The 27,079-nt window shown below is 43.8% G+C and overlaps 1 protein-coding gene across 5 annotated transcripts in view; it reads left to right on the top strand.

The window, feature by feature from the left end:
• VRK1 (VRK serine/threonine kinase 1) overlaps positions 1–27,079 on the top strand; it is a 48,982-nt gene that overhangs the window by 15,392 nt on the left and 6,511 nt on the right. For all 5 annotated transcript variants that reach the window (XM_082218796.1, XM_082218795.1, XM_082218794.1 and 2 more), the window contains exons 4-11: positions 267–336; positions 2,129–2,216; positions 4,841–4,949; positions 5,084–5,176; positions 8,228–8,360; positions 10,586–10,706; positions 12,399–12,457; positions 13,366–13,544. In XM_082218796.1, the coding sequence (XP_082074922.1) occupies positions 267–336; positions 2,129–2,216; positions 4,841–4,949; positions 5,084–5,176; positions 8,228–8,360; positions 10,586–10,706; positions 12,399–12,457; positions 13,366–13,544 (852 nt within the window). The remainder of the gene's footprint in view (positions 1–266; positions 337–2,128; positions 2,217–4,840; positions 4,950–5,083; positions 5,177–8,227; positions 8,361–10,585; positions 10,707–12,398; positions 12,458–13,365; positions 13,545–27,079) is intronic.

Here is a 27,079-nt window from a genome sequence, read left to right as displayed (position 1 = left end):
ACCATATTAAGTTAATCCCTGCTCCCAGCATTGAAATCTACAAAAATGTTCCTTTTTTAATTGAATGCTTTTTTGCATTATGTAACAGTCATTAAGAAGATAAAGAAAGAGGAAGAGAATTTACAGTGGTTAGGTTGTTAGAATTCTGCATAGGACAGGGGAAGAAAGCTTTATCTGTTAAAAAGTATTTACTGGAGAGAGGCGAGTACCCAACAGATTTGAAAGCTTTCACTTTTTTTTAATTAAAAAAAATGTGTTTTTTAAAGGAACCCAGTGACAATGGACCACTCTTTACAGAACTGAGTTTCTACACACGGACAGCTAAACCTGACCTAAGTAAGTAATCTACTGGTGTTTGAATCAACAAAACAATTTCTTTAAACCTTTTTGAATTTCCTAATGTGAGACGTTGGGAGAGGTGTAATAATATATTTAATGATTCATGGGCAACGAAAACCATAGTTCTCGGCGGACTCTGAATGGTAACTTTAAGGGCATACCTAATTACAACTGGATGTTTCTTCATAATGGTGCAGTGTTGGGTAGTTATTGAAGGTAATTGTTTATAAACAGGGCCTACTGAACTGGAACACTTTCTCTTGTCCTTTTTTATGCTCGAAGGTCACAGCCCATTGAGGCTGCAGCCACTAATTTCCAAGGGGAAAGTGGAATTTTCGTAGCGCAAGGTGGCTGTTCAAAGGGGGGAGAAAGCATAAGCAATTTTAATTAAATAATATGCTTGGATTTGCTAGGAGACGAGATGTTTGCTATATTAAAATTGCCAAGAAGGCAGAAAGAAACTCGTGGAACGCATAAATGATGGAAAGGGCACAATGCAGTTCCTAAGTGGAGCCCTTTTAAATCTCACTAATTTCAGTGAGAGAGACCTAAGCACATGCTTAACTCTGTTAGAGCATGAGACTCTTAATCTCAGGGTCATGGGAATGAGGCCCACATTGCGTAAAAGACTTCTGCATTGCAGCGGGTTGAACTAGATGACCCTTGTGGTCTCTAATAATAATAATAATAATAATAATAATAATAATAATAATAATTTATTATTTGTACCCCGCCCATCTGGCTGGGTTTCCCCAGCCACTCTGGGCAGCTTCCATAGAAACCAAAAATACACTAAAATATCACACATTAAAAAATATCATTGAAAAGGGCTGCCTTAAGATGTCTTCTGAATGTCAGGTAGTTGTTTATCGCTTTGACATCTGATGGGAGGGCATTTCACAGGGCAGGCGCCACTACTGAGAAGGCCCTCTGCCTCGTTCCCTGTAACTTGGCTTCTTGCAGCGAGGGAACCGCCAGAAGGCCCTCGGCACTGGACCTCAGCGTCCGGGCAGAACGATGGGGGTGGAGACGCTCCTTCAGGTATACTGGGCCGAGGCCGTTTAGGGCTTTAAAGGTCAGCACCAACACTTTGAATTGTGCTCGGAAACATACTGGGAGCCAGTGTAGGTCTTTCAAGACTGGTGTTATGTGGTCTCAGCAGCCGCTCCCAGTCACCCTTCCAGCTCTATGATTCTGTTGAGCCTTAAAATGCTTAGTGTTGATTAGATCACATGCTTAGTAACTAAGGGAGCAGTCCTATGCACAAAAAGGTTGGCATAATGCAAGCTGGTGCAAGTTAAAGTTATACGAGATCCAAACTCCATTTAGTAGCAGGGCTGCTGGTTCGCCTAAGCCTGGCAGATGGAAAACAGGCCTCAAAAAAGGTGTTCTGTTCTGGGTCTCCAGGTCACATGACCAAACTGATTGGGCTTAGGAGCCCTCTTAAGTCCCTCATCCCCCATTCTGGTACAGCCCCCAGAATGCCACTTTTTTGTGTACACTGACCATGGCTCTGCCAGCCGAGTTGGGATGAGCAAGTTATATGATTGGGGACTTAGCACTGGTTCAGCCAGAGATCCTCTGCGTCCTAATCTTTTCAACCTGGCAGATCTTGCCATAAGATTGCCCCCTCAGTGAGTTAGTAGTAAATGTTTAGTACTTATCCATAGGCGTTCATCATTTTGCCTTCTGTCTGATTTAACTAATCACATCCTTACACAAATATGGCAATAATTGCTTTGCAGAAAGCTGTAACAAGGCATATTTGGAAACTTTTTTCTTGTTTCAGTTAAGAAATGGATTTCTTCTCACAAGCTGAAATACTTAGGTGTACCCAAGTACTGGGGTTCTGGCTTGCATCAAAAGAATGGCAAAAGGTACAAACCATTTCTTATTTTTGAGTTTATAAGATTTTTCATAGCCACTACTCCCCCTGTGTGAGTTTCTCACATGCTTAGCACATCTCAGTAACTGATGGCCTTTGATGTTGTGTCAGCATTCAGACTTAAAAGTTGATCAATGTGAAAATATCAGAGGAATTGCCATGTGAGAAAAAATTCTATATAGAGAATTAAACCTGTACTAACAGTTAAATTAATGTTACTGATGAACAGATCAATGTTACTGGAAATATGTACGGACAGATGCATGCAAAAGGCATTGTTAGATGAATTTTAGAACTTTTCCCCTGAATTGTATCCGGTTGTGTCCCTCTACTTGATGGGAAACTCTTGAATGTAGTAGCAGTAGTGTTTTTTTGCTGGGGGGGGTGCAGGGGTATGCATACCCCTAAACCTTTTGTGAATCTAAGTTTGGCCTCATTGAGGCCAATATGAGTAGGAAAATGAGAGTACCCCTAAAGATATTTTTTTTAGAAAAAAGGCGCTGAGTAGAAGCTTATGTCACTACTGGAAATACAATTTTATCTGATTCTCCCTTCCCTTCTAGAACCTCCTGCACCTCGCAAAGTCTTCTCCAGAGGGTTGGGGAAGTAGCATAAGAGGCTGCAGGAGAAAGGGGGCATTTTTTTAAAAAAACAAAAACCCACCCACCCAGACAACTCACAGAATATTCTACATGATCAAAGAGCCCTTCTGTTTGGGGAGGGACTGAATTTGTCTATAACCCTCTATCTTTTGTGGCTTTAAAAAAACAAAAAAACCCAAGGGCTTCTGAAGATACACCCTTACATATAGCTCAGTCGTTAGAGCATGATACTCTTAATCTCAGGGTCATGTTGTTTGAGGCCCACATTGGGTGAGATTCCCGCATTGCAGGGGGTTGGACTAGATTACCCTCGTGGTTCCTTCCGAATCTGTGATTCTAGGAGCAACTTTTCACAGTCAACTAATGCAGCTTCTATTTCTGTGTGAGTCACAGAAGCCCTCCCATGTGCACTCCACGCTTTCCGTAATTTTGCTTTCTGGTTTCTGACCAGAACTCTTTTCCTTGGAATAGTTGCTTGAATGTTCTGCAGCTTTCAGCAGCAAGTTGTTATGAGTACCACCCTGAAAGGGTGGGTGGGTGCTGTGGGTTCCGTAGTGGTGTTTTCATTTTTAATAAAATGTTGAAATGCCGTATCCTGCTGCTCAAAAGCAATGAGAACTAAAGCAATCTGTTAAAAGTGCATTTTCGATGGCTGTGAACCAGATAAGAGTCCTCGGTGGGATCAGGGCATTCTGACCTCATTGCAGGGCATTAGCACCAGCCAGACCCAAAGCAAAATAAAAATGAGTCAGTTATGTATTGCTTCCTGTACAGCCAGCTTTTTCTCAGAGCGTGGAATATTCACAAGCATTATAGGGCCTTTGGAGGGGGGCATTTTTTGGAAAAGCAGCTCAACACCACCATGATTTGCTTTTTTCAACTCCTTCGGTTTTTGGTTTTTTAAATGAGCCATTTGAAAATATAGAAGGAATGGTGCGTAGAAATGGAGATTATGAAATAACCATTCATCAAAATATTAAATAAAAAAGTAGAAGAGGAGAGAGAAGCAGCCTGACCCAGTCTTGTCATTTGACGCAGAGCAGGATCCTTTCCATTTAGTCAACGGCTTCCTGTTTCTGCAGTTGAATCTTATTGAGGTTGGTGGGGCAGTGCCCCACTGGCTGTAATGGATTAACCTCCACTGCTTGAAAGAATTACATTTTCAGTTTGAGATCATAGTATTTATGGACGTTCTGCTTCCACACAATCATTCCTGCCTCCTAAGATATTTTGGTGAGGCCCAGACCTCTGCCCCACTTCCACCCGCTGTCATGGGACAGGAGACCTGACCCTGGAACACTCTCCCTCAGGAACCTAGTCTTTTCCCTGTTCATCCTTAGGAAACTCGCTTAGCTCTTCTTATTCTGACAGTCCTTCACTGTTCATTTGTTCTCCTGTTTAGACTTCTCAGTGGCTTATTGTGTGTATCTTTTGTTGCTACATAATTTAAATAAATACATTTAATGTATCTACAGTAGATATTAAATTTCTGTTATTAAATGTGCATGTTTATTCATTTTGTACTTTGCTTTGGGGCTTTTTTTTTTCTTTGCTGGAAAGCAACCTAAAAATTAAAATACTTACACTAAAAAGATATATATATATATATATATATATATATATATATATATATGCAGGTTTTGGTGTCTTCGGGTGTCTTCCCGTGTAAGAGTCGGGGTGTCTGGGCGACGTTTCGACGAGGTCTCACTCGTCATCTTCAGGCTGGTGCTTTCGGCTTCTTGTTACTGGAACAGAGCTCTGTTCCAGTAACAAGAAGCCGAAAGCACCAGCCTGAAGATGACGAGTGAGACCTCGTCGAAACGTCGCCCAGACACCCCGACTCTTACACGGGAAGACACCCGAAGACACCAAAACCTGCATTCCTGTACCCGTGAAAATCTACGAAAGCAAATATATATATATATATATATATATATATATATATATATATATATATATAAAGGTATCTCGTATGGATTTTCTTAAAGGCTATGTTTTCTTTTTCTGAAACCAGCTACAGATTTATGGTAATGGACAGATTTGGGAAAGATCTCCAGAAGATTTTTGAAGAGAGAGGAAAGCACTTTACCCGCAAAACAGTACTACTGTTGGGCTTGAGAATAGTAAGTTAAAAATTAAGTATCATTAGTGCTATCTAATGTAGTTTCTTTGCTTTAAAGTTAACCTGTAAAGAGTAGTTGCCCTCTGCTGTGTGTGGTTTATATATGCTGAAATTGTTCTGTTATGTCTTTATTAGCTTGATGTTTTAGAATACATTCATGAACATGAATATGTGCATGGAGACATCAAGGCCTCAAATCTTCTCCTGGGCTACAAGGCTCCACATCAGGTAACTTCCAGGTTTTTTCTTTCTTCATTGTTTAACCTATTGTTTTTTTTTTAATGGAGCTGCTGTGAACCTCAGCAGAAATCTTGCCTTTATGAATGTGTACAGCATTAATATTTCTGCTTGACATTTATATCTAGTTAATGTTGTACATTTTTTATTCACTTTGCTGGCAGTTGATCAAATTGGCTATTCTGCCCTGAATAATATTCAGGAGAATGCTTGCGATACAAAATGAATTTCAAATAGCTATTTGGGGGTGGAAGTTTAAAATTATATAGTACACCGGTGAATTACATTTGCCTGTCTGCTTTGTCAATTTTTTATTTCCTTTGTTTGAAGAATCCATCAAGCATAAGTGTTCTGTTACTTGGAAAACCTGATTTTTAACATGTTGATTGTTCAAATCAATTGGTTTACAGAAATATCTGTAGCTGTCTAATTTTATTATTATTATTATTTTACATCTTTAGTGTTTGGCAAATGCACATACAAAGTCCATAATTTCCCCTTGTTTGAGTGCTTATCTTGGAGTGAATAAGCGAATGTTATACTTTTTTTAAAGTGGCCCAACTAGCCTTGCAAATGAATTTGTGACACTTACTAGTCTACAAAAAAATAAAAAAATAAAAGCTTTACTAGTCTGCTACCCACATGTATATGGACTAAACTGGCCAGCGGTCTAAATGTCACTGGGCAATTGCATTTTTTTTTATATACCCAAGCAAGAGTACCAGCAAGGAAAGATCAGCTCCTGCCCTCATCTAATAAAGATGCCCATTTAAAGTTCACTGCTGTTCTGGCACTGCTGAACTGATCTCCATCCTCTACCTATTCCCTCCCTTCCCTTCCCTTGGATGTCTTGTGTTTTTTAGTCGCCAGCCTGAGGTGAAGGCCTGTGTCTCATTTTAATTTATGTACAGTGCCTCCCACCAGGACTGTATTGAATTTTTCATTGATGTGAGCTGCTTTGGGAGACAATATTTTTGTCCGAAAGGTAGGATGAAAATATAATTATTAAAAACGGTTGAACAATTTGTTAAATCCTTTAATATCAAATTAAGTATTCAACCAGAGGGTAGAAAACTCTTGGTCCTATTGGAGGAAGGGAGAACAGAATTTCTCCATTTAAGGTATAGGGAAGAAGATGGCGCTGATACTGACTGGAGTCACTGTGCCAATTAGTGAGTCTCAAACAGATGCAAACCATCCTCTGCCATCTGAGTGGGTAGTGTCTGTTTGTTAAAAAATGAGCAGGAGTCTTCTGTAACTGAGTGAAAGCATTTACCATCTTACTGAGCATTCGTGATAGGTTTTAAAAAGAAATTATAGATCAAACTTATCTTGGTGACTTGACGCAAATCGGAGCCTTCGGGTCTCCACCAGCTCACCTGGGGCAATTTTGTCAGATTCATGCAGCCAACCAAATGTTTCTTTTTCAAGGATTATGAGACAATATAGTATTTACCTATATAGTTTAAAATACCCCCCCACTGTTATTTTAAAGATTGTATTGGATTGCTCTAGATCAGAGACCAGGAATCTGTGGCCTTCCCGTTGTTGTTGGACTTTAACTCCTATCAGTCCCAGCCAGCACGGCCAGAGATGATGGGAGTTGAATCTCAGCCTTGCATTTAAGCACTAGCCTGGTAGCCATAAGTGACAAAGAATTGCATACAGGTGAGCAAACAGGCTGTTGGAGGAGAGATGGAGTGCTCCTTCCCTGCCTTGTGTCCATAGATACCAAGCAGGCTGCCAGAAGACAAAAAACCCCTCCTCCATGCCCATCATAGAAATACAGCGGGCTGCTGCAGCAGAGACAGAGTTTCCTGTGCCAGTCCCCCGCAGGATAGCAAAAAATTGTTACAGGCTAGTAACTTTTGTGGGTTTATTTACAAGGTTGTTTTAATCCACTGGTCTTCCCATCCCTGCTCTAGATAGAAACACAGCATGCAGGTAGACTTGCTTTAACTTGGTTTCTTCCTTTATTTAAACAGCAACAAAAAGCAAGTATCTCACAATGGAATTGTCTTATATTGGAGTACATGGAATCAATGATTAGTCACACCCAGCCATGAATGTCCCTTCCGTAGGCAAGGTAGTGGAGAGAGCAGTTGGAGAAATTCCTGGAAGATGTGGACTAGCTAGATCAATTTCATTCTGGGTTCAGGTTTGGATTTTTGACTGAACCAACCTTGGTCACCCTGATAGATGACCTGGATTGATAGAGGGACGGCAGGATGCATCTTTTGCTCCTGCTTCTCAAACCACCTGCAACTTTTGATACAATTGACAAGGGTGGCTTTCTGGGGTAGGTATTGGGGGCACTGATTTACAGTGGTTCCACTGCAACCTGCACATAACCCTGGTGCTTAAAAACTTGCACCGGCTGCCCATATGTTACCCAGCCAAGTTCAAGGTTCTTGTATTAATTTACAAGGCCTTTAACAACATGGGTTCAGAGTATCCAAAGGACCACTTGATCACTTATATCCCAGCTTGATCACTGAGATCTTTTGTGACATCTCTGTTGGCGATCCCCTGTGGCTCAGGTGGCATGGCTCATAACTGCTAGAAGCCATGTGTTCAGAGCTGTGGGCCCAAACCTATGGAGCTCTCCTCCCAACTGAGATTAGACAGGCACCTCCTTGCTGAACTTTACATGCATGGCAGTAGAAGCTAGTGTTCCGTTTTATGATTCCTTTTTATTATTTTATATTCTGCATGGTTTATGTTTATGTGCATTGCTTAGAAATATATAAATGACAGTATATAAATATATAAATGACTTTAACAAAGCAATAAGTAAAAATGAATAGTTTGTAAATGTTTGTTCAAGTATAATAATAATAATAATAATTTATTATTTATACCCCGCCCATCTGGCTGGGTTTCCCCAGCCACTCTGGGCGGCTTCCAAAAGAATATTAAATTACTATGATATAACCTAAGCATTTGAAGTCTGAATGATAAGAGAATTTTTGGAAGTATTGTAAAAGCGTCCTTATAAACTCTTGGATGACGCTTGTCTTGGTGCATTTGGAATCTTAATAGGTGTACTTGGTGGATTATGGCCTCGCCTATCGATACTGTCCGGAAGGTAACCACAAAGATTATAAAGAGAATCCCAAGAGGTGTCATGATGGAACTCTTGAATTTACTAGTATTGATGCTCACAAGGGGGTGGGTAAGTAGTTTTCATTTGCTTCTTGCATAACGTTTCTTGTGGTTGCTGTGAATGCAAGGTAACGAGCTTGAAAATGTGGCCATGTTGAAATGCTGGTCTAAAGTAGCCCACTTACATATCAAGAATTAATTTAGAATCCCACAGTGGGAACAAAGCTGCGAATAATTAGCAGAATAACTTAAAACGATGTTACAAGCCAGATTGTTGTAGTGTTGGAGAATAATAATACAGTAGCACTTCGACTTACGTTACCCTCGGGTAATGTAAGCTTCGGGTTGCGAAAGCGGCAAACCCAGAAGTGTTTAGCCGCGCATGCATGCACAGAAGCGGCCCCTCTGGTTGCAGAAACCTCGGGATTTGACTGAAGCTCCGGAACGGATCCTGTCCACAACCGGAGGTACCACTGTATCAACATTGTCTGCAAATGGGACATCTGCGTGCTGAAATCTTTGTACAGATTGTCTTATTTGGCCAGTCAAATATTAATATATTTTATCATATTGCCAAGTATATAAAACAAGACTACTTTTTTAAAAAAACAACCACATATTAGCTCTTAAAAAATATGTTTAGATCTTAGATGGTAAAGAATGGATGAATGTACATTCAAAGATGAGAGAGGAAGCAGCTTTATGCTGATTCAGACTGTTGGTCCATCTAGCTTAGCGTTGGCTATACTGACTGACGGGGCATTCCCAGGGTTTCATGCAGGAGTCTTTTTTCCAACCCTGCCTGGAAACGGCAGGAATTGAACCCAGGACTTTCTGCATGCGAAGCACATTCTGAATCACAGAGCTACACCCAGCTACTTTCCCAGAGCCAGAGCTCCTTTTTTTCTAAGCAGGATTTCTAAGTACAGAAGAGGTTAGCTGTTTTTCAATTCACAAGCTTTCAGCTTCAGGTGGGTACTGCTGCTGAAAACAATGGATGAAAGCAAAGCTCTTGCTTACTATTATTATTACAATTTGTATGCCTTCGTATACCTGTAGACCTCAAGGCAGTTCACAACATAAAATCGCAATATACAAAACACAAAATCCTTAATAAAAGTAAGAACAAAAACAAACTAATAATTCCCCTCCCTTTCCACAACACATTTAAAGGGGGAATTGGATGTCAGTCAGCCAAAGGCCTGGTTAAAGAGGCATGTTTTCACTTGGTGCCTAAAGGTGTGTAAGGAAGGTGCCAGCCGAACGTCACTGGGGAGCCCTTGCAGAAAATGCCTGACTTCTCGTGGAGGCGGCACACGAGGATGACCTCAGTGTCTGGGAAGGTGCCTATGGAGAAAAACTGCCCTTGAGGCATTGCTTTCCATTATTCCATGCATGCATATCTGTTCTTTGGATCCAGGCTTTTTAAAGCAATCTTGATTCATTTTCAGATTATGAGTTGCATTGGTATGTTACAGTGGTGAGAGCAATGGCACATTGTTGCATTTCTTCTCGTAAGACAGAAGTTTTAAAAGTACAACTCTAGGGGTTGGTGTCATTCTTGTGCTGTCCACAGTCAGAGACCAATGGTAAATAAAAAATAAAAAAATAAAACTAAAAAGCGTCCCATCAGGAAGTGTGGCATGGGTCACTGTGCCTCAAAGTACATGTCTTCTAAGTTTACTAGGTTCAGGATCTTGAAAATGTTGAACCCAAAGTGGTTTTGGACTTGTGCTAATGCAATGAGTGGCTCCCCATTCTTGTCATGCTGCTGAGGATAGTCTCAAAAGCAATTTGTGAGACAGCATGGGATTTTCTGTTCTAAAATAAACCCCACTGGACAGGTGCAAATCCTTGGGTACCACTAAAGTAGCTGTTTGGATCCCAGCCATATTAATCTCTGACACCACTTAGAAGCCTCATCAATTACACACCTCTTCTCCCTGCACCATTTAATCTCCAACCAGACAGAACAGCAGCTGGGGACTCTCCATACCTCACCTCTCTATTCACTGATGACACTGGAATAATGATCCGCCCTTAGAAGACCCTGAACTATGAGTGCCTGTAGGCCTGTGACCAATAGTAACATCCAAATCTTTGCCGATGTTCCACACATTCCAAAGAGATCCCGTCCATCAGTTTTGAAATACCCTGTGACAGTACATTGATGGCTCCTTTTGGATTCTTAAGAAAATATTTTATAGTTCCCAAACTTGATCTATAAATCATCTGTATATCTTTAAATTGACTATAAGACACAACTGTGAAGTTAATGCTCTGTTTTGTTTGCAGCTCCATCAAGGCGTGGTGACTTGGAAATTCTGGGTTATTGTATGATCTGTTGGCTTTGTGGTAAACTCCCTTGGGAAGACAATCTGAAAGACCCCAATTATGTCAAAGACTCCAAAATTAGGTAAAACTCTTATTTTTAATTTTCAAAAACAAATTTGTCTTATTCAAAATAGTAATCTTTCAGCTTGGCTGATAGCGAGGCCCCCAAATTCAAAATATTACTCAGATGTATAGTTGGGGCTTGACTACCCAAAAGGAATGAGATTACTCTATTTTCCAATACTCACTTAACTGAATGAAAAGCCCTTATTTAAATAATACGATAAGGTATTCACATTGCTTATGGGTATTCCTCATTTTACATAAAAGATGACAGGGCTGGCCCAGGACATTTTGCCACTCGAGGCAACCCCCCCGTCTACTCCCCACCCCCTCCTCCTCCACAGCCCCTCACTTCTGCCAGCACACTGAGGCTTCCCTGGGTGGTGGTCAAGGAGGTGCAGCAGCAGGCAGGCTGCAGGGGCGTGGCCAAGACAGTGGTGCGTGGCTGCAGTGGCAAAGAAGCAGGAGGAGGTGCCAAGCATCTGGCAGCAGTGAGCAGCAGGCACACAGCGGCACTGCTACCCACAGGAGCCTGTCACCCTGAGGCATCTGCCTGATGGGCGGGCCAGCCCTGATAGATGAACATACTGAACATGCAGCAAATGGAAAGTTTAGCTGTTGAACAAGTAGCTCACCACCCACTTTTCATCATTCTCATTGCACATATCATCCAAACTTAGGAATCTCATTACATGCACCCACCTGTGCACTGCTGTTTTTTTGTTTTGTTTTTTACAATAGTCTGATGGGGCCTTGGTAGCCAGAAACGACAAACAAGGGCATAGTAGTATAATCTGTTACTGCTGAAAATTTCTAGGCAATGAGTACATGCTACCTACTCATCCCACATCCCTCTTAGTTTGCAACAGATTCCTGACATGATTAGCATGATCATAGTTTTATTAACGTTGGGCTCAGATCTGTTTTTGAACAAGCTGCCCTGAAATAACCTAGATGCTAAATCATTACCACAGTGTTCCTCGTTTGCTAGCAGCAGCTTAGCCCTAGCTTTCGTGAATTACAGGGTAATCACCCCTCCTTGCTCTGCATAGCTGGAATGGGGAACCTGTGGGTTGGCTGCAGGCCACAGCCAGATTTCATCTAGCTCTCTAGGTCCTTTCTCAACCATCTGTGGGGAGGGAATGGGGCTTAGCTGTTGTTCAAGTTGTGCGATTGCAAGTCCATCCTCTTCTGCAAATGGATCTGCTGGTGTGGGGCCTCTTCACAGCATTCCCCTGGGGAAATGTGGCCCTCAGCTCTGAAAATGTTTTCAGCCTCTTACATCAGTGTAATTTCAATTTGCCTATTATTTCTGCTTGAAAGTTCTGACTTTCTCTACTTTTCCAACACAGGTTGGTCTAATTAAAGGCCCCGGCTTTCCTATTTGATATACATGCATGATTCTCTGGGAATTTCATGATATAGTAACACATCCATCAAAAATATAATGCAATAATCTTTTCATTCATCCACAGTTTTGATTGCCTGTATATTTTGAGCAAATGTTACTAAATGAGATTGTACGATATTAGAAAATGAGATATTTTATTCAGTACTGAAGTATAATTTTAAAATTTAAGAGATTTGCCCCATTTTTACTCTCATCATTGTGTTGATACACACTTATTTACCTAAGGGAGAAAATTCACAAAAAATACTAGCTGCTGATCTCTTAAACATAACTTGTCTGCTTCCCCCCACCCCCCGTCAGGTATACAGATAATATTGCAGACTTGATGAGTGAGTGTTTCTCTAAAAAAGATAAACCAGGTAAGAAGATTCAATTTTCATATTAACCCATAATGAAACTTTTGTAAAAAAAAAAAATTACAAGAATTATAAAAAAGAATTCAAAGGGGTTTTGTTGAAACAAAAAGTGTCCAGGATCTGCTTGTTTTTGGAGAGCTTCTGGTGCTCATTTTCCAAACGAAGTTAAAACAAACCCTTGGACAACTTGCTACATATTTGTACATATTGCATTTTGGAAATATAGTTGAGGTTGTCATGAAATTGCAGGATGAAAGGGTTGGCTTGCAAGGAAATATTTTTTCTTTTTCATGCGGGGGGGTGGGGGTGGCAAAATTCACAGCTATGCAGGAGGGCAAAATTCATAGCATTCACACATAGACCACTAGTGGGATTTGGGATGCCAGAAGGATCCAGATTCTTCAGTCATAGCATGCAGCACACATGAAACATGGCTGGCTTTCAGATCATGACAATTTTTGCTTGCTGGAGAGATGTGTGTATTTGTGCCTGCAGACAAAACAAGCACTTTATGTCCAAAATACTGGAAAACGTGACATAATTTCCGGGAAGTTTAAAAACTCCTGAATGAATTGAACTTATAAAGTGTAAGTCATTGGGCTCAAGTCTGTTTTCATTGAAATAAACACTCCTGAGCAAGACTAGTGTATTTTGTAAATGCTTCCTTCCAAAGCAAAATTGCAGGATTGTTTGTAGTGCTTTCTTACTGAAATGCTAGGATGGCTTTTTCATGACGAAGGGTGATACTCAGCGTAAGTCTTACTCCGAGTAAACCCTTGAAATCAGATTCTGCACAATAGCCATGGCTGAGCGGTAGCATAGAATTGTGTGAATTTTCTAGGTGAATCATTTTAAAATGTGTTTGTAGTATAATTCAATCTCCATAGACAGACACTTATTGTTTATTTCAGATGAAATAGCCAAATACATGGAAACGGTGATGTCTCTGACTTATGCTGAGAAACCACCATACGAGCAGTTACGGGAAATACTTCTTCGGGGTCTCAAGGACATTGGTCAGAAGGATGATGGTATACTGGACTTGGATGTTTCAGAGAATGGAGACATTCCAGCAAAGCCTGCACTTAAGGTCTTTATTTTTTAATTCAGATCAGTATTTAATGCCTCTTCTTTTCAGCTGGAAAGCGAGTGAGTGCTGTTGGAAATGGGTGTCACGTAGGTGAAATCCAGACTGGAAGAGGAAAGGGAACAAATGCACACTTGAGACCTGACTATATTTCATGAGCAAAAGGCTTGTTCCATCTTATTGTCACTGGCCTGAGTCCAAAGAGCTACTTTAGCCTTGCCCAAGAGCTTACACGTGCGCCACTGGGAGGTTTTCCCCCCTTCTCTTTTATGGAGACCTCTGTGCCACATCACAAACCGCTGTTGAAATGCCACTTCACACAGTGTAAGGGGCTGAAGTGGAAAAACACACATACACCCAAGTCTCCTTGGAACACATGTGAAAGCTAGGAAAAGCTCTTTGGATCTTGGCTGGTGTCTACCCAGAAGGTTTTCTTTTTTGTGTGCATTTCAACATGGTAGATACAATTTTCACGCAGGGAGTCCTTGTGTGGCTCAGGTATGGAGAACCTGTGGTCCCGCAGATAATGCTGACTACAGCTCTCACCATCTCTGAATGTTGACTGTACTGTTTGGGGCTGAGGAGAGTGGGGAGTCCAACAACATCCAGAGGGCTACAAATTCCCCATCCCTGCTATAGGCTATCAAATCTTTAATTGACATGGTAGCTGAACAGCCAGAGAGACTGTTCTACAGATAAACCACCAGATGCGTTATTCCTGTAATGGCATGTAAACCAAGCATTCAGTCTACAGTGGTACCTCGGGTTAAGAACTTAATTCGTTCTGGAAGTCCGTTCTTAACCAGAAACTGTTATTAACCTGAAGCACCACTTTAGCTAATGGGGCCTCCCAGCTGCTGCTGCCGCTGCCGCCGCGCGATTTCTGTTCTCATCCTGAAGCAAAGTTATTAACCCGAGGTACTATTTCTGGGTTAGCGGAGTCTGTAACCTGAAGCGTATGTAACCCGAGGTACCACTGTACTTCTATACAATATCCAATATCTAACTTACCAGAATTTTATCCATAAGCTTGGTATTGGACACCAGGCTATTTGATCAGAATATAATTACTGAGTATTAGCATAATGCTGTTCATGAACAGTAATTAAAAAGATTAGAAGTGGGATTTTGGGTTTGTCGTAGTGATACATTTCTGTGATGGATATTTACTTGGTTGTATCCCATGGGTAAAACATTGATGCACCAAATGTGTGTATTTCAATATTTTTCGTTTGAACTCTGTATAAATGCTGATTTTAATTCCTGTAGTTCTGAACAGAACTCTTATCTACAAGTGTGTGTGTGTGTGTGTGTGTGAGAGAGAGGGGGGGGGCAGAGAAAGAAAGAGAGGTCAGTTCCTTCTTTTCCTTTTTAGAGTCCATCTCTTTGCAAAAGCATATTTGACTGCTTTGTTATTCATAAACAGGAAAAACCTTCAGCGAATATATGTATTGACAGAGATGTCATGAAATGACATTATTTATGATTCAAGTGTAAGATTTATTTGAAGGCTGCTGTGTATATACAGGAATCAGCACCCACAGCTCAAGATGATGATGTACTGATAGTTGAGACTGAGGAAGGTTTTTCAGCTAATGCTGATGACCCAGAAAGCAAGAGCCGCAAAAGGAAGCTGGATAAGAAGGAAAGCATTGGCACCAAACGGCTGCGCTCAGAGCAACCTACTGAAGAGAAGGATGAAGTGATAGTACTAGACTGAGCGCTGGAATGCTTCAACCAATGGGATGTGCCAATAGGATGATGGTTCGGGTGTGCCATTTCTCAGGGTATGGCTGCTGTCATGAGCTGACAGCTACTAGGAGCCACAAGTGGGAGCTGAGTGCAGGGTAGGGACCAAAAGTCAACAACCTAAAACAGAAGGAGCATGACGTGTCTGCTACCAGAAGTACTACTCCTCCTCTAACACCCCATGCACTCTGCCAGCTTCTGCCAACCTAGCAGTTCGAAAGCATACCAGCGCGAGTAGATAAATAGGTGCTGCTGCAGTGGGAAGGTAAATAGTGTTTCTGTGCGCTCTGGTTTCCATCACGGTGTCCCATTGCGCCAGAAGCAGTTTAGTCATGCTGGCCACATGACCCGGAAAGCTGTCTGTGGACAAACGCTGGCTCCCTCAGCCAGAAGCGAGATGAGCGCCACACCCCATAGTTAGGTTTGACTGGACTAAACCATCCAGGGGTTTACTGCAAAACAATATTGATTTGTCGGCTAGTACAGCCTGAAATATATATAGGAATAGTCATAGCAGCAATTGTGGAATTAACGGTATTGTATAGTGAAGTCTTGTCACCAGGAAGCACTGTCTACAATGTTTATTAGTATACTTGAAATTAATAGATCATGCTTGACATGTTGACGGGTGTAGCCTATATGTTTAAAATCTAGAGTTTCTTAATCTTTCAGTCGAACCATATTTTAACGAAGAGGAGTGAAATTTGAAGTGGACTAAAAAATGGATAGTTTAGAGAAGAAGCTGTTATCTTTCCATTCCGTTCACATAACGTATGTTCCGGAACAAGAAATCATTATTCCAGAGACTTCAAGGGAATATTGCTAAGGACAGGCAATCAATTGGCTTCTGCTGCCTGAGCCAAACAATAGCAGAAGCTATACACTAGCACATCTCCATGAAATGCATTAAAATGTTGAAAGCAAATACTGCATTTGGAATTGTGTGGGCCTGACTTACTGCACTGGATGTTTTGCTGCACTAGTGCAGCAGTTGTGAATAGCCCATCTCGTAGCAGTGCTGTAAGACCCTTTTCATCTGATACTACCAATTTCCTGCAACAGAAGGGCGGGATATAAATCTACCTAAATAAATATCTGGGACCCATCACTTTTTGAGTCTCTTTCAGTGTAAATTGATGTGATTGCTCTTGCAATGAAACAGGCTGTTGGGGAATAAAGCCTCAATCAAACAAGAATTAACCTTAGCTGGTGACTCTCTTCTCATCCCCCTCAACCCCCACCCTGGCAATTGATTTCTGTCTATGATTCAGGTTGTTAGCCTATTGATGTTTAGTTAATTGAAGCTATAAGTTGCACTGAAATAATTGGTCTTGCTTCCAAGTAAATATCTTTGGGATCATTTTGTTGATCTTTCCCTCTTAAGTTGACTTTAAATACAGGTGATGGTTGTATGGTATTTGTAAGTTTCCTTTCCCTTTCCCCAAACTGGGAAATTGTATTCTGAAAGATAATCTTCAAATGCCTTGCCTGAATCGAGAGCTGTATATAGATTTAAAAAGCGTTCTCTGTGCTGAGGATCTTTGAAAGGGAAGTGCTCTGATTTACAATTCAGGTAAAAAAGCCACACTTTAGTTAATTGAACCAATTAATATATTAATGCACTCAGCTCTACTCTCTCTAGAATTGTTCAATTGGTTTATCTTGGCATTTAGCTTTGTGGGAATCGTGAATCCAATCAGCATTCACTTGTTTGGTATGGTAACGTATCCGTAAGTGGGTGGGAGAATTGCACATAATGTAGTTGAATGGATTCATAGTGTCAGGGAACTGACATCAGAGGAAAGGGAGTTGGTAGGGCTCCCAGAGACTGGGAGAGAGCAGCCAAGGCAGGGACAAGGAGGGGGAGCGAGGGGTCTCTGGAGGAGGATCTCAGTAATGCTGAGAGAGACGCAGCAGCCCAGGCAGGAAACAGCAGGGGAGAGAAAGGGGTGAGAGACACATCCAGCGAAAATAGCGGGGAGGTGTCAGAAGCAACTGCAGGGAGACCCATGCTTCGCCGGAAGCTGCCACGTCGTGAGTCCAGGAGACGCGTTTCCGTTAAGGAACTTCTTTGCTGGAAGCGCTTCCGCAGGCAGCCACTGTCAGACTCTACTAGTGACTAGAGCAGACATGTCTGAGGAGCTCTGTCACACACAGAGGTTTGTGGGGCCGCACAAACTCTGAAGGGGCACAATTTTAAGCACAAGCAGCTAATCATCCCCTGACAGCAGTCTGACAGTCTTTGTACGCTGCCTGTGCAGGAGAAAGCATCATGAGCAACCCAGCCGGAACCGGAGAGGCAGGGGTTGGAGCTGGTCCAAGCTTGGAAGAAAGGTATCAAGCTCTGGAGGTCCAACTTGCGCTGCAGACGGCGAGGCTCGAGGAGAGAAGGGCTCAGGATGCTGACAAAAAGGGGAGAACCACTCAGTTCCCCAGAAAGGTACCAGGATTGGTGCAGAAGTTTGGGGGGGACCCCAAGGATTACCATGCCTTTAGGACCGAGATGCAATATGCCCTGAATGTGCAGTTTGATGAGTTCCCTGATGAGGAATCGCGAGTTGCTTTCGTAATTGGGCATCTTGAGAAGGGGGCGCGGGACTGGGTTCGACCCCTGATGGCAACGCACAACGATATCCTAAAGGACACTATGAAATTCTTTCGTGCAATGGATATCATGTTTTCCAGCGATATTGAGGAAGGGGTGGTGCGCAGACAGCTAATGGCTTGCAAGCAGGGAAGCAGATCTGTCCGTGAGTACTGGACTGAATTTACCATGCTGATTCACAGATTGGGGTGGGATTTATCGGCAGCACCCATTCAGATGCTATTTGAAGAAGGTCTTTCTTCGGCTGTGAAAGACGAGCTGTCCAGGAGCCCCAGGGCGGTGTCTATGGATCAGCTGACCAAATCTGCGCTGACCATTGGAGCGCGCCAGGAGGCAAGAGCCTTGGAGAGGCGGGAAGGGAGAGGGGAACGTTGGAAGGAGTTACGCATTCCAGACATTCCTGAGCCAGCTTTCCCGCCGGCAGAGCCGATGGAAATCGGAACAGCCCGCGCGCGCGCAGTTTCAAAGCCCAGTGAGGGGGCGAAGAAGGAGGGAAAGGGAGCCCGGAAATGCTATCTCTGTCAACAGCCAGGCCACTTTGCCAGAGTCTGCCCCCAGAGGAAGGAATGGCAAGGGATGGTGGGAGCAGTTGAGGGGGGAGAGCAGGGAGAAACGGAGCAGGTAAAAGCCAACGCCTGGTTGCCACCGTCAGGGCACTGCAGCCAGGCCAAAGAGCAGTGAAAGTGCCCGTGCCAGAAGCTCCTCGACCTGCTCTAGTGATTGAAGTGTCGCTAGAGCTGCAAAATGGACACCCCCTAAAAATAAAGGCGCTGTTGGACTCAGGCAGCTCCTGCAATTTTATGAGCAAGGAGTTTGCTGCTGAACATCAGATACAGACTATCCCTTTAAGCAACCCCCTGCAGGTGACCACGATCGATGGCAGGGAACTGTTGGGAGGAGGAGTTAGCTTGCAGACCGTCCCAATGATAATGAGGGTGGCAAGGCACACAGAACTGATAGCGTTTAATGTGGCCACCTTGGGAGGCGCTCCCATTATTTTGGGAATGAGCTGGCTAGCCTTACATGATCCGCTGGTGGGCTGGCATCAAAGAGTGGTTTCCTTCGGCTCAGCACATTGCTTAGAACACTGCAGGGGGGAAAAGGGGTCAGCAGGGGCCCAAGCCACCCTGGCAGGGACTGAAGTAATGGGGAAGGGGAAGGTGCCACCACAGTATGCTGATCTCAGCGACGTGTTCAGCGAGAAGGAAGCTGACCAACTACCCCCGCATAGGCCCTTTGATTGCCAGATCAATTTACTCCCTGGAGCACAGCTTCCTGTAGGCAAGTTGTATGCCATGTCAGACAGGGAAATGCAGGAGTTGCGAGCGTTCATTGACAAGAACCTGAAGAGAGGCTTCATCAGAGAGTCCAAGGCAGCGGGGGGTAGCCCAGTGTTTTTTGTGGATAAAAAAAACACGGACAAGCCGAGACTGGTATGTGACTTTAGGCGGTTAAATGCAGTGACAGAGCCGGCGGCTTTTCCTATGCCCAGGATTGATGATATTTTGACCAGGGTGCGGAAAGGAAAGATTTTTACAAAGCTGGACCTAAGGGGGGCGTACAACCTGATACGTATAAGGAAAGGGGATGAATGGAAGACCACCATGTTCACCCCTTTGGGGGCATTTGAATACCTCGTTATGCCCTTTGGATTACAAACAGGCTCCGCGTGTTTTCAAGCCTTCATGAACCACGTACTGGGGCCTTTGCTCTACAAGAATTGCGTGGCCTTCTTAGATGACGTGTTGGTGTATTCGGAGAATGAGGAGCAACATGTGAGAGACGTCAGAGAAGTGTTGAGCAGGCTGCAAGCCAACAGGCTGTGGGTGAAACTGGAGAAGTGTCAGTTTCATACCAAGGAGGTGGAATTCCTGGGGTACCGCTTGTCAGACAAGGGGTTGGCCATGGACCCCGGCAAGGTTCAAGCGGTGCTGGAATGGAAAACACCCAAGACCAAGAAGGATGTGCAGAGGTTCCTAGGGTTTGGAAACTTTTATCGTAAGTTCATCCGAAACTTCGCCCACCTGACGGCGCCCATCACGGACTGTCTCAGCAGTAAAAAGAAGTTTGTTTGGACGGGGGAGGCGGAGCGAGCGTTTGAGGAACTGAAAAGGGCCTTCGCCTCTGATGAACAACTTCTACATGTGGATTTACAAAAAAAGCTGAGGGTCGAAACAGACGCTTCTGACAGAGCCATAGGGGCGGTGCTTCTTCTGCAGCCGGGGAAGGAGGGGTCAGAGTGGCGACCGTGTGCCTTCTTTTCGCGAAAGCTGAACAAATCTGAGAGGAACTACACGGTGTACGACCGGGAACTTCTTGCGATTCATGAGGCCTTCCGGAGATGGAGGCACCTGCTAATTGGTGCACAACAGAAGGTGCAAGTGTGCACGGACCATAAGAATCTAGAGTATTGGAGAACTGCGCGAGTGCTCAACCAACGGCAGTTGAGATGGGCCCAGGAGTTCTCCAAATTTAACTTTGAGATTTGTTACGTACCAGGCCCAGAGAACGTTAGGGCGGACGCTCTCTCACGCAAACCTGAATATTTGGAGGGAGAGGGTGCACCCGAAGAGACCCATGTCATTCCCGAGGACCGCTGGGTGTGTGGGGCGGCATTGGTGGGGCAAAGGGAACTGGTAGAGGGAACGGTGCAGGATGAATACGCCCAGGACAAACTCAGGGGTCTCAGGAGGGAGGGAGACAAACCCGGGGGTTTTGAGGAGAGAAACGGGGCGTTGTACTACAAGGGAGCGTTATACATACCTGAAGGGGAATTGAGGGAAAAGGTACTCAAGCAACTGCACGATAGCCCCACAGCAGGGCATTTTGGGCAACACAAAACCATGTGGCTGGTTACCAGGGAATTCTGGTGGCCCAAGGTCAGGGAAGATGTGCGGGAGTATGTGAGAGGGTGTGACCAATGCCAACGAGCCAAGGGGGAGAGGCGGGCACCGGCAGGTTTATTAGAACCACTACCCACGCCGGAAAGGCCATGGGAGGCAGTGGCAATAGATTTCATGACTGATCTGCCCAGGTCCAAAGGGAAAACAGCCATCATGGTTCTGGTAGACCTGTTAACCAAGATGGCCCACTTTATAGCCTGCTCACATGCGGTCACAGCGGAAGAAACCGCTAAATTGTTTGTGGAAAATGTGTTTAGGCTGCATGGCGCCCCCTTGAGGGTGGTTTCTGACCGAGGGAAACAATTTACTTCCAGGTTCTGGAGGAAGCTCATGAGCTTATTGCATGTAGAGGTGAATTTCTCAACTGCCCGTCATCCAGAAACCAACGGGCAGGCGGAAAGAGCTAATGGTGTCCTCCAGCAATATTTGAGGTGTTATGTGAATGACAGAGAGAATGATTGGGTGGAGAAGCTGGCGTTGGCAGAATTTGCCTACAACAATGCAGAGAACGTGTCCACGGGGATGAGCCCCTTTTTGGCTAATCACGGGTGTCATCCCCGAGCCTTCCCAGGGGGGGAAGGGGAGAACTGGAGTGTTCCAGCCGCAGAACAGTTCGTTGAAGAAATGGAAGCGATCCATCGCCAGCTCCAACTTAATTTAAACAGGGCGAAGGAGGAATATAAGAGGCAGGCAGACAAAACCAGAAGGGAAGGGGAAAGCATTAGGGTGGGGGACCAGGTGTGGCTGTCCACCCAAGGGTTACCATTCAAAGGAGGTTGTAAGAAGTTAAGACCCAAAAGGCTGGGCCCATTTGAAGTCACGCAACAGGTCAACCCAGTGGCTTTCAGACTCCGGTTACCGAACCACATGAAGTTGCACCCAGTGTTCCACAGGTCGTTGCTGTCACCGTATAAAGGGGACAGAGAGGGGAGGGTCAATAGGGGACCAGCTATGGAGGAAAAAGAACACAGCTACCATGTAGCGGAGATTCTCGATTCCAGGTGGAAGGGAGAGCAAGTAGAGTATTTGGTAATGTGGGAAGGGGAGCCGGAGTCGGAAAACACCTGGGTCAGGGCAGAGGATGTAGATGACGAGGTTTTGATTGAAACTTTTCATCAGAGATTCCCTCGTAAACCCCAGCCAGTGGCGAGGTTCCGGAGGGAATACTTCGCCACCACCGACGAAGAAGAAGAGTTGGAGGGGTTCTCTGATTCCGAGGTGGAGGAGGATTCAGCGAGTCGGAACGAAGACCGATGGAGGGAAATGTTCGAGACGTCTGAAGATGAAGAGGATTCTTTTTGGGGTTTTAGCTCCTCACCGCCCAGAGGAGAGAGTAGGGGCGGGGGAGAAGGGGGCCCTGGAGGGGAGGTGGATGTCAGGGAACTGACATCAGAAGAAAGGGAGTTGGTAGGGCTCCCAGAGACTGGGAGAGAGTCAGCAGCCAAGGCAGGGACAAGGAGGGGGAGCGAGGGGTCTCTGGAGGAGGATCTCAGTAATGCTGAGAGAGACGCAGCAGCCCAGGCAGGAAACAGCAGGGGAGAGAAAGGGGTGAGAGACACATCCAGCGAAAATAGCGGGGAGGTGTCAGAAGCAACTGCAGGGAGACCCATGCTTCGCCGGAAGCTGCCACGTCGTGAGTCCAGGAGACGCGTTTCCGTTAAGGAACTTCTTTGCTGGAAGCGCTTCCGCAGGCAGCCACTGTCAGACTCTACTAGTGACTAGAGCAGACATGTCTGAGGAGCTCTGTCACACACAGAGGTTTGTGGGGCCGCACAAACTCTGAAGGGGCACAATTTTAAGCACAAGCAGCTAATCATCCCCTAATCATCAAAACTAGCTGTTAGTTTTGGACTAGGACCGTGCATAGTATAATGGTTAGTTTTGAACTAGGATCTTGACGATCAGGGTTCAAATCGCCACTTGCCAGTGACTGTCTTCCAGCCTAACCCACCTCATAAGATTGTTGTGAAGATGAAAAAGAGGGGAGGAGGAAAAACTCGCAGAGAAAATGCAGGATCTAAATGTAATGAATGAATGAATGAATGAATGACAATAAAAATATACACAAATCCAAAACATTTTTTTCTTCCTAACTCTTTTTAGAATAGATGTGCCATGCTTCACAGCAGCACTGGGTTAAAAAATAGAGATAATCTCTTGAAGAGCTGATGAATATTTATTCACTTTTAGAGATTTGTACTGTGCTGATCATCAAATTCCCAAGATGGCTTACGGAAAGGTCATATGACATTAAAACTAAAACAGGAAGACACCACTGTGTAGCTGGCAAAGTACAGTTGTAATGTGATCACAGCTCTCAGTCCCAGTTAATAGTGCTGAAGGTAGAACACAGCCATCATTATACTATTAGCCTTAAGGTAAAGGTAAAGGTACCCCTGCCCGAACGGGCCAGTCTTGACAGACTCTGGGGTTTGTGCGCCCATCTCACATCTATAGGCCGGGGGCCAGCGCTGTCCGGAGACACTTCCGGGTCACGTGGCCAGCGTGACAAAGCTGCATCTGGCGAGCCAGCGCAGCACACGGAACGCCGTTTACCTTCCCGCTGGTAAGCGGTACCTATTTATCTACTTGCACCCGGAGGTGCTTTCGAACTGCTAGGTTGGCAGGCGCTGGGACCGAGCAGCGGGAGCGCACCCCGCCACGGGGATTCGAACCGCCGACCTTACGATCGGCAAGCCCTAGGCGCTGAGGCTTTTACCCACAGCGCCACCCGCGTCCCTTACATCTCCATAAACTTGTCCCAAACTCAGATAGCTTATCCAGAAGAATGCCATTTCAGAGGTCAAGAACCAACAGGATGTAACAAGTTAGGCTAAAAATACTTTCCATTCACCCTTTGCCAGGTTGCCAACTTTATTACAAAACTAAGACTCGTAGCTATAAATAAAAAGTTGGTCATTAACATAGTTTGCTTTGCACCTTTTCTTTCCTTGCTCTCCTTTTTGAGAATTTATAGGATCAACATCTTGGCACGCAGCCTTGCCATCCTAAGAACTAGGACCTCTTTTTCTGAGTGAAAACTCATATTCTAAAAGAGCCTGCTGATCACATGAGCACACTATTATGCCTGCAGGCTGTGTTAGCCATTTCATAATTGATTCATTATTTTACTTTTGATTGGCGTGTGAGATCGACATGATCCTTGCAAAGGACAGTGTATGAAGGGACTTTCAGTATTTAGCAGTTGTCTCGACTGGATTTCAAAGTGCTTGATCTGGATTTTGTTCCTAGCTCAGTACTGATTTTTACACTTCCCATTCTGGGGTTTATCCACACACACCTTTCCCCTGCTCTTTCCAGGCACAGTCTGCATTTTATAGCTTCATGTCTGAGCATCCCCGCTTTTTTTTTTTTTTTGCTCCAGAGCCCTCCCCACAAAAACCCGAATTAACGTTTGTTCCAATTCAGCTTTAAATAGTGTGTTTTCATGGGGGAAGATCCAGAGCAAAGAAAAAGGGGGCTTGGACAGGGAGCTTTAAAGTGCGGAGGTATGGCTGGAAAGAGCAGGGCAAAGGATAAGCGTGGATAAACTCTCTCTCAGAAGCTTAGTTTCCTAGAAGAAAAATTCTAGAGTAGAAGCATTTTGTCCTGTTTCTGACTGGTAAAAAATAACTTTCAGTTAATCTGAATAAATGATCATAGTATTCTGAATTATGAAGTACTTCCAGTAAACACTTGTCATTATCAAGTCAAACAGCATTTATAGGTGGAAAAATATACTTTGCTTATTGTTATATTACTACTTTTCAGAAGAGACAGACTGTTATACGCGTCAGGGGAAGGAAGGATTGATAAATCTAACAGCACTTTAAAAAAAATAGCAATCAAAGAATTATAGAGTTGGAAGGGACCCTGAGAGTCAACTAGTTCAACCCCCTGCAATGCAGGAATCTTTGGTAATGCATGACTATTTTTGGAATAGAGGAGAAAGTGTTGGAAGCAGCTAACATCGCATAACGCTAAGTTTCCAAAGTCTTGATGTTAATCCCTCTTGTCCCATCAATCCCACTGATGAGCCATGTGTGGTCACTCAGACTCTCCTGCAAGGATATTCGTGGGCTGTAGTAATTGAAATTGATCCAATTCAGTTGGACCAGATGGTACTTTGTTTGCCTCCTCAGCATGGTGTCGAATTGCATGCAAGTCCTGAGTGTCAAGGTGGCTTCTAAAAGTATCACCTCGGGCTTCCTTGCATGGCACTATTTTATGCTAAGCATAGTTGCCTCCAAACCCAAAGTTGGACCTATTGCTAGATTGGAAGAGGGAGGAGTGTGTGAAGTTAATAAAGTTAATATGCACTTTCAATCTAACCTTGGTTAGAAGATGAGACAGTCTTGCATATTAATTGGACCTCAGACAACTCTATGATGAGCTGTTGTTCTGTTTTTCTCCCTTCCTAAAAATGAAATTCAGTTGTTCTTCTGCTATTTCATAATTTGCATCCTAAACACACTTATTAGGGAGTAAGCTCCACTGATCACAGTGGGACATGCATCTTGAGTAAGTATGCATATAGCATGGTAGGCTTCTCAAATGTTAAACTGTTGGGTGAACTTTAATCCACTTTGTGCTAGGGTATATATGACATATCAGAACGGCCAGTATTGTGAAACAGCGGCAACATCTGCTGCCTACCTTAATTGAAATTCTTTCGCGCTAAGAGATCTACATTTTCCCCTCTACTATAAATTTTAAAATGATTCTAGTTCTGCAATTTATTAATGAGCCATTGTTTCCAACTTGGCTTGAATCTAATTCACTTTCATATGTAATGGATGATGTTACTTTAATATTTGCATGGGTTCCGTTAGCTCCTGCTGAAAGAGAAGTTATCCTCATTGTGGTGCAGTGAAAGCATCCATTATTGTTCCTGTAAACTACTCAAGCCGTGGGGCATGTCTTATGCTCGGTGATGGGCCCATTGATGGCACTCGATAACTGTTAGGAAACATTTGAAGTGAAATAAATATGAATTAGTGGTTCATAGTTTGCCTTGCACTCTGCATCAAACATGGGTGTTGCCTCTGTCAGAGAATGATGCCTGACTTCTCTTGCCATGTAACTCACCTGCATCAAGATTAAGAAATCCCTTTTTTTATTGAATAAGCTTGGAAACAAGATAAATGTCCTTTTGCTTTTTGTTTGGTAAGTATTGAATATCTGTTTTCACAATGAGCCCTTTAAAAATCTCTCCTCGGTGCAACCAGGAGGAATGCGTTTATATCCTGAATATAAAAGCAATACAGTGGTGAAATATTCCTCCTTAATTTTGGTCAGAACGAACAAAAGTGTCTGTGTTTATTCCTGCCTAATGCATCACAAATCTGCTGACATGCTAACCTTGGAGTCTTGGTTGGCGTTAATCAGGCCTGTGCACCGGCAGGAAAGATGTACCTAATGCACTCCATCAGTGCAGTTTGCATATGGAAGTTCTCACAGGGGAGCTGCCCTGTGCCAGCTGAGGGTTACCTGCCCACTGCAGTTATTGTATGTAATTATCGAACCAATCTGTTCAGCCCAGCAGGGTTTAGATGGTAATCATGAAGCAACACTTTGGAAAGATGTAATGCACTCTCCCCTTCTCTCATCAGCTATGTGAGGTTGCAGCCACTTCAGCAGCTATTTCAGTAAAGCTACACGTTTGTCAAACTTGCCCCCCCAAAAGCAGGCTGAACTTTCGCAGTTATTTTTATGCTTATGGGTGAAGATGTGTTTGTGTGTCTGGCAATACGTACTGCCTTGTCGACATTCATTTCCAAAAAAAGGGGGGGGAGAGGAGGTGATAGGAAAAGAGAGACACCCGATTTATTTTAAAGTATTTTGCATGCTCTGTTGTTTTTAGAATATGTCTAACCTGATGTATCTTTGGTTGAGCACCAGGTCTTCGCATAGGGTGATGTGGCAAGGGGGTGGGGAGAGATAAAGGAGAGACATTTTTTCAGGCTCAGTTCCCATGATGAGGAAGGAGGGAATCTGTCTCTTTCTGATCCGTGTCGCTTGCACATGTTCCCCACATGATTAAGTTCTCGTTCTGCATTAATTTGCATTAAAAAAAGGAAATCCTTAAAAATATTAAATGTATGCATTTTTTCTCAAAACGTGTTCTTAACACATACTTTGAATTAGCTGAGAACTGTGTCGTGCCATTTGGAGAAATGTGAAATCAGGTGCATAGCAAAGTTCCAATGCGCATACTGTATTGGTCCGAGAGGTGCAGATCTGCTCATTTTGTGTATCAATTTGCAAAAATCAGAGTTCTT

Source organism: Podarcis vaucheri, assembly GCF_965113315.1.
Source record: "Podarcis vaucheri genome assembly, chromosome: 1".
Lineage (NCBI taxonomy): Eukaryota > Metazoa > Chordata > Lepidosauria > Squamata > Lacertidae > Podarcis > Podarcis vaucheri.
This window is presented reverse-complemented; position numbering and strand designations above follow the sequence as displayed.